The sequence below is a fragment of the Nothoprocta perdicaria genome, unplaced genomic scaffold (genome assembly GCF_003342845.1).
Source record: "Nothoprocta perdicaria isolate Ctin4 unplaced genomic scaffold, notPer1 scaffold_200, whole genome shotgun sequence".
Lineage (NCBI taxonomy): Eukaryota > Metazoa > Chordata > Aves > Tinamiformes > Tinamidae > Nothoprocta > Nothoprocta perdicaria.
In genome coordinates this window covers 386,374-393,584 of record NW_020455206.1, presented here as the reverse complement: position 1 = coordinate 393,584, position 7,211 = coordinate 386,374, and the positions used below count along the sequence as shown (strand labels likewise).

At 37.7% G+C, this 7,211-nt stretch overlaps 1 protein-coding gene across 3 annotated transcripts in view; it reads left to right on the top strand.

The window, feature by feature from the left end:
• The first annotated feature begins 308 nt into the window (after nt 1–308).
• ZCCHC7 (zinc finger CCHC-type containing 7) overlaps nt 309–7,211 on the top strand; it is a 106,091-nt gene continuing 99,188 nt past the window's right edge. Inside the window, exons 1-3 of one of the 3 annotated variants that reach the window (XM_026038086.1) lie at nt 318–347; nt 1,587–1,627; nt 5,983–6,696. In XM_026038086.1, the coding sequence (XP_025893871.1) occupies nt 6,006–6,696 (691 nt within the window). In that variant the 5' untranslated portion in view covers nt 318–347; nt 1,587–1,627; nt 5,983–6,005. Of the gene's footprint in view, nt 348–1,586; nt 1,628–5,982; nt 6,697–7,211 lie in introns of all 3 variants that reach the window. The other 2 variants (XM_026038087.1, XM_026038085.1) reach the window with 2 other exon arrangements.

Below are 7,211 nucleotides of genomic sequence, written 5' to 3'. Positions count from 1 at the left end.
CCCGCTCAAAGGTTGTCACTGCCGCTGCCTAAGACACAGCCCTCAGAAGTGCGTGTACGAGCCCAGTTGCAGTGGCTCCTTCTGTTGCCTGTGCCAGAACCTGCAGTTTAGTTCTGCTCCTTCACACCTTTGCGGTGGTACTGATGTGCCAGGGCCATCAGATCAAGTTCATTCTTGATCCAGGGAAAGAAAGCTGTACCAATTAAAATTGTCACCTTTAAACACAGTTCTGGAAATTGTCAGAAAGAGAAAAGAAGAATCTCTGCCAAAGTATAGTGTTTTATAACTTTTTTTTTTCCCCCTAGGGCTTTTTGGGGTAGAAGACATTTTCCTCTGATCTCTTGAAGGTATTGTTTTTTGTTTGTTTGTTTTGTTTTTGTTTGTTTGCTCCTATAGATTGCTCCTTTAGACTCATTTGTGCAATATTTATTTGAACATATGGTGGAAGAGAAACATTTTTTGAAACATACAGTAAATTAACATCACAGGAATGAATTTGAGATCTCTTGACACTGCACAATGCAAGTTATTTTTGGAAGGAACTGGTTTTGAAGTGTAACCAGAAGTAGCTAGTACTAAACTAATAGCTAGTGTAATCATTAAATCAGCTTTATGGTGCTCTCTTTGTTGCCTACTTGAAATTGGGTCAATAAATGCATTTTGGGCCTTGATCTGGGACAGGAATAGCTGTCATTGTATTTATGTCATGGTCGGTGTTTTGAAATGTTATCTGTGATGACATTTTTGATCTAGCTTGACTATGTCCATGCAGGATATTAGCCTTGATTGCTCAAGGCTGCCTCCCTTGCCTTAGAAAACCAAAAAACACCTTTGTTAGGTTTCTTGAACAGAGTTTGGTGATCCCTTATGCCAAAAAAAAAAAAAAAACCTATGAAACGTCGTTTGTTGAAGAAGTGCAAGTGATGTGGAGTTGCATCCTTACGTTATCTTCCTGTAATGAGCATTATTTTTGTAACTTATATATGGCATTTGCATACCTGTATAGGATAGCAGTTTAAATAAACGTTTTCGTAATTGATGGATGTCAGTATGTAATCATCAGCAGTAATTTTTAAAGTTTACTAAGTTTATTAGGTGACTGAATCATTTTTTGTTAACTGCATACATGTAGTACCTACCGACCTAAAGTACCGGTCAGTTTATTAACTGCAGAAACAAACAAGCAAGGAAGATTACTAGTTTGCAGTAAAGTATAAATTTTATTGATATTATCTGAACAAAATGGTAGAAACTTGTGAGTTTAGGAAGTTTTGGTAATTTCCTCTATTTTTGTTGTTATTCTTACCTGTAACCTAAAGACTTATGCTACTCTTACGTTCTTTTATTTTTACCTTCAGTGCAGCTTTTGTTATCAGAAGTTAGATTTAACACAACTGCAAAGATTCAAGAACAAGAGGAATGAGGAAAGAGATGGAACTCACTGGTGGCAGTACTGCACCAGTAAACTAAAAAGTTATTTTTTCCACTGCAAAGAATAAACACTTTCTTAGCTGCAATTAATGAATACTTCCTGTAGGAGGTTTCTTTTTTGAAGTCCTCATTGTTGTTGTTTTTTTTTTTTAAAGGAAGTCTATAGTTTTTTGAAGATTCTGAAGTTTTGAGTTGGGTAAGTAAGAACAGCAGAAGGAGGTTCTGCCGAGGAAAGGAAGAAATGATAAGGAGAAATAAAGTGTATGAGGCAGAAGTGACATAGGAAAGACTGTCCCAGGGATCTTACTGGCAGCTGCAAAGCTTCTTCGTCTTATTTCTGAATGTCCAAAACTACTTAGAAATTCTGGATAAGGTGGCAGTTTGCCACATGAAACTTGAAAATTGCTCTAGGAGTTGTAACTTGTGTATTTTTTTCCCTTGGCCTTTCCCCTGTCTGATGCTCAGATCAGCATCAGCGTCTTCTGATTATGACATTATCATGTCCAGTTTTTGTTACTTTACAGATAATGATTTTGTTTTTAATGGACTAGACTTAATATGCTGTCAGGCACACTGTGCACGTGATCTGAGAAACTTGCTTCCTCCTGCTTTCCCCCACAATTTCTGGGTATAGCTACCTTGAGTTTTGTTGAAAAATGTTTAAAAGAATCAAGTGGATTTTTTTTTTGATTGGTTGGTTTTGTTTGTTTTTTAACGTAACAACAGCAAATCTTTACATGAAGTGTTCTTATTTAGGGCTTTTTAGAGATACGGTCAGATATTTTAAGGAAAGTTGTGCTTGCCTGGAAGATTGTGTTCTGGTTCTTGTTGACTAAGGGAGGTGGTTCTGCCACACGCTACGCTTGCAAGTTTTGTTATTGTGTTTTTGATTTGGGGAGTAAGATTGGCCAGTTTCAGAGTATTAAACAGCTTTGTTATGATCTCCACAGTCCATATGAAAAATAAAATAAGCTATTCTTTGCAGGGCCATCTTATTTTTTTAATTTTTTTTTTCACCTTCAAACCTAAGGAAGTACTTTGTTGTCATCTAGCTAGCAGCAAAAAGATAGAGGGTATTGGACATAGTCTACACACTCCTGTTTTGAAAGAGAAGCTGAACAGTTGAGGGCTGTCTGTCATAAATGTTCTATTTGTTTAGGTAGGAGATTGCTTCCCTTTGACAATAAGAAAACAAGCAAAACTTCATCAAGCTCATCTTTCTCTTTCCAGTGGGCAGTGTTTTTGTCTATTTTCATGAGCAGTTGAACCAATTTTTCTCACGTTAGGAGCTGGGGTATAGTTATTTGACAGTAGTGAAGGATGGAAGTGAATGCTTGCGGAGTATTTTTGCTGCTTAGTGGTGCTCTGAAACACATGCTTAATTGAAGAAGAGGAGCCCTTCAGCATTCTGCTGTTGAGTGGGGTAGTTGGAAGGAAGGGAAGGGAAAGCTCTGTAGGGAAGCCCTCATCCAGTGTGAGCTTAAAGAGTACTCTTCAAAATAGTTGTGGTGCAAGGCTGCTTCTTGTTGCTGTCTTGTTTATGAAGTGTTCATGAGTCAACTACTTTGACATTCTGGCATTTCAAGTTTAGTTACATGTTTTCAGTAATAACACATTTGCTTACTTTGCCTAACTTTGAGTCATGACGGAAGTAGTACTGTGACAGGACTGTTTGAATTAGCAAGTTTGCTTTTTGAGTATCACTAAACTTCTTGCCTGCTTCTGAGAAAGTGTTTGATTTCTTGTGTTCTGGCAAGTGTCCCATGAACGCCTATTCGTAGTGTGAATTTGCTTGTTTGGAGGCAGTTCAGTTTCTTTTCTCACTTTGTATATGGACCAGAAAATGTGGTTGCTTAATTTGGTCTGTCAGGTGTCTGTCCTTTTTTTTATTTTTTTTTTTTAATGATCTAAAACAGGTTAGTGACATCAGTTTTACTTTTCCCTCATAACTACAATGTAACTACTATGTTTATTTTTATTAATGTAACCTAACTACTAATATAAATTATATTTACCATGGTCCTGGCAATGTTCTTTCGTAGTTATATGGCATATATAAAAAAAATCCACACAGCGAGAGAAGTAGAGTCTAGTAATTAGCAAATAGATCCATGTATTATGTTACTTTTGCATGTATTGTATTCCTAAGTAGAGAGTCTAAGCATGAGTTCTAGAAATTTAGTGGACTGATGTGTTTCTTTGAAGTTAGAGGTGTCTATATCTAATTGCCTGGTCATCATGCAGATAGGATCATATCTTAAAGTAGATGTTAAAATCTAAATAGTTTTATTATTTTATTTTGAAGGCTTTATTGTTAGGTTAGAAATAAGCCTTTGTTGTCTGTATTGAGGTGGCAAAGCTGTGATGCTCGTTGAATTGAGATCTGAGCAGATTATGACCAAGGTGACTTTAGGTGTACAAGGAGGATTGAGTGGTGTATATTGGTCTGCTTGAGCCTAAGAAGAACAAGAGTACAGTATATAATTGTCAATAAGTACACTATTTTGCTACATATGCATTCATATTTTCTGTGGAAAAAGTTGTTTTCTGGAATACGTATGAGGCCAAATCTGTAGTGACTGGAGATAAGAATCTCTGAGATGTGATTTCTGAGATACCGAATCTCTGAGATAGATATCATACAGATATGAGTGAGGTGCTCACAGACCTTGTCATAATGGTGTTTTTTAGGACCTTTAGGTATTCTCATCACATGATTTACCAATGCATAAGGCTTCTAGTTCTCATCTTATACTTGAATGTCTCTTTCTGGGCTTAGAAATATCTTACCACTTTCTTCCCCAAGCAAAGAACTAAATTCAGTCTGACATTTACTTCATTTCTAGAAAATATTTCATTGAATTCCCCAGGACTGAGCATATCAAAGAAATAAAGAGAACGTATTCTTTCTATTCTCAAAGCATAATGCATAAAAATCCGTAATACATTAAAAAAAAAGTGGTCTATCAATTAGCTATATAACTTTAGTATATCTTTGAATTTTCTTTCTTGCTAGATAATATTTAGTGATCTTTTTTGAGCTCTCTGTTTGATTGGGATCATAGAGTAATGGAATACATCAAGTTAGGAGGAGCCTTCAGAGAAGGGCTTCCAGCTTCCTTGGCTCAGGACAGGCTCTGCTAGATGAGATTGCTCAGGACCACGTCTGAAAATCGCCAGGGATGGAGACTCGACAGCTTTTCTGAGTGAGCTGCTCCAGTGCTTGGCTATCCCAATAATCATAACGAAAAAGGAAATTCTTGCTTGTAAATGAAATATTCAGTATATAATCAGAGTCTTTTGCCCCCTCTAGTCTTTGGGTACCTTCAGTCTTTGGGTGGGATGAGCCTGGCTCTATCTTACTGTCTCCTGTCAGGCATTTATACTTGTTTGTAAGATCCTCTTAGCACTTTTCTTCTGTAGGCTGAGAAATCCCAGTTCTTTGAGCTGCTTCTCATATTATATGTACCTGTTACAAAGGTGTGTTCCTGGCACCCAGGAATATGTGTACTCGCGTAGGGGCTGTTCCTTCCCATGCACAGGACTTTTGTATTTTCCTTTGTTGAACTTCCTAAGATTCCTGTTGGCCCATTTTGCCAGTTTATCTTATTTTGCCTATCTTGCTTGTTTTATGGCACATTTGCTTTATGATTGTTGTTACGTGGGTGAGAAGAAAAATTTGGACTTTAGTCCTAGGTCTGCCCCAAAGGCTATTATTACTGGTAGCAGTGCAGAGATCTCATAGCTAATTCTGATTTGGGTGGGTGAGTCCTGATGGTGTCTAGAGGTCTTCTTTCTTATGAAGGGTTGCTGCTGTATTCATGGCATGGCAACTCAGATCAACACATCAGTGTGCACGAAGGCTCCAGGCTCGTACCTTTACTGTACTTTTATTATACTACTTGTAGATCCACACCTGTGCAGAAGGTGTGTGCATACTTCAGCACCGTATTTATTGCACTTCTGGTTCTAGGTTTAAATTCCAAAGTGTCTACTTACTTGACTCTGCTGCCCAGGTGTCGATGTACTTGCGTACATACTGATGTATGCTGCTGTATATTTTTTGACAAATAATATAGAATATAACTTAGTAACATAGAACTAATAGAATTGATCAAAACTGGAGTTTAGACACTTCGTTTTGGTTCCCTGTCCACAGAGCCACCATCCCTGGATTTGAACCAGTGGAGAAGGGCTGAAGATACCAACAGCAAATTAAATATAACTTTGAGAAGTCAAAGCAGTTTTGTTTCAAGTAGTACATGAGTTTGAACAAGAGGCCTTAAGTAGCTTTTCCAGCTGTACTTATGAGAATTTGTTCTTGCAGCTAAAATTTGTACAGCCCTATGTTCTGTATATAGAGCTAGCTTTTGCTGTTGATGCTGTGAGAATTTATTTTTTGTAGCTGTAGAACTGCTGAGCTCTGTCTTCTGTATCTATAAGAGGTAGCTGTTCCTGCTGAGGAAGAAAGACCAGAGGTATCACTTGAAAGATGCTTTTGGATTTGCATTCTTGATCTTACTTTGTTTGTTTGTTTGTTTGTTTTTATAGATACATTCTATTTTCTTCCCAGAATGTTTGATGGATATGAAGACACAGAGGATACTGAAGTGTATGAAGATGAGCTTTATCATGAGGAGTCATCCAGTGAGCAGAGTGTTGATAGTGAGGTAGAATTTCATCTTTACAGCCAGATCCACTACTCCCAAGATCTTGGAGAAATTAGCAGACTGGAAATAAATGAAGAAGCTGATGTTGCAGAAGTCAGGGGTCAGAGTTCAGTTCTCCCTGAGAAATTGCATCAGGACAAGAACATTGTTGAACTGCCTGATGATGATGATGTTCAGATTTCAGATGGCCATGAGATCATTGTCTTGTCCGATACACCAGATGAAGACAGTGTTTATAGAAGCAAAGTAAAGAAGTCAACAAACTCTGTAAATTTAGAGAAAAAATGTGTCCTTCCCGGAATTTCCACACCAAATCATTCCAAAGTTGTTCAGTCTGATGCTCTGGAAGCTGTTGAATCAGTCACGAGAGTTTCAAGTCAAAGGAAAAGGGCTAGTGGGAAGCTTAGCTCTATTGCTTCTACTGGAACACTGCAAGAGGTGATGGTAATAGACGATAGCTCAAATACAGAGGAGGAGAGCTTGATATCTGAAAGTGATCATGTGGAGAGCTGGATGCTTTTGGAAGGCAGTACAGATGACAAAGATGAAGATATCCTTTTGAACCTTGAGGGCTGTGGAACTTCTGTCGGTGAAGGTTAGTACTTTCTTACAACTTTTTTTCCATTCGTAGAGCAAGGGATGACACTACATGACACTGATGCCAGAACATTGCAGGGAGCATAAGTAGAAAGTAAATGTGAGCATATAATGCTGGGTGCAAACTGTGATGAACCAAATAACCATTTACAGCATTGTTCTAAAGTGACATATATGTAAGCGTAATTTGTAATGGGCTACTAAGACAGTGTTCTTGCTGCTAGAAATTTAGCAGTAGTAGCAGAGTGATATGCATTGTGGACTTTCTTTGTTGTAGGAGTGTAGGGGATAAAGAGAGGTGCAATGGCTTATTACTGTAAACATTAAATAGCAAAAAAAAAAAAAAAAGAAAAAAATGGGCCTAAAGACCTAAAGAAAATGAGAAGTAGGAATTGCGTAACTAATAACTTTTGTGAAAAAATACAGCAGGGTAAGAACATAAGTAGTGTTCATGCCCAGGGAGCAGTGTTGTTTGTCTTTTTGTGTGATGAAACCAGACAGAAATTTCTGCCC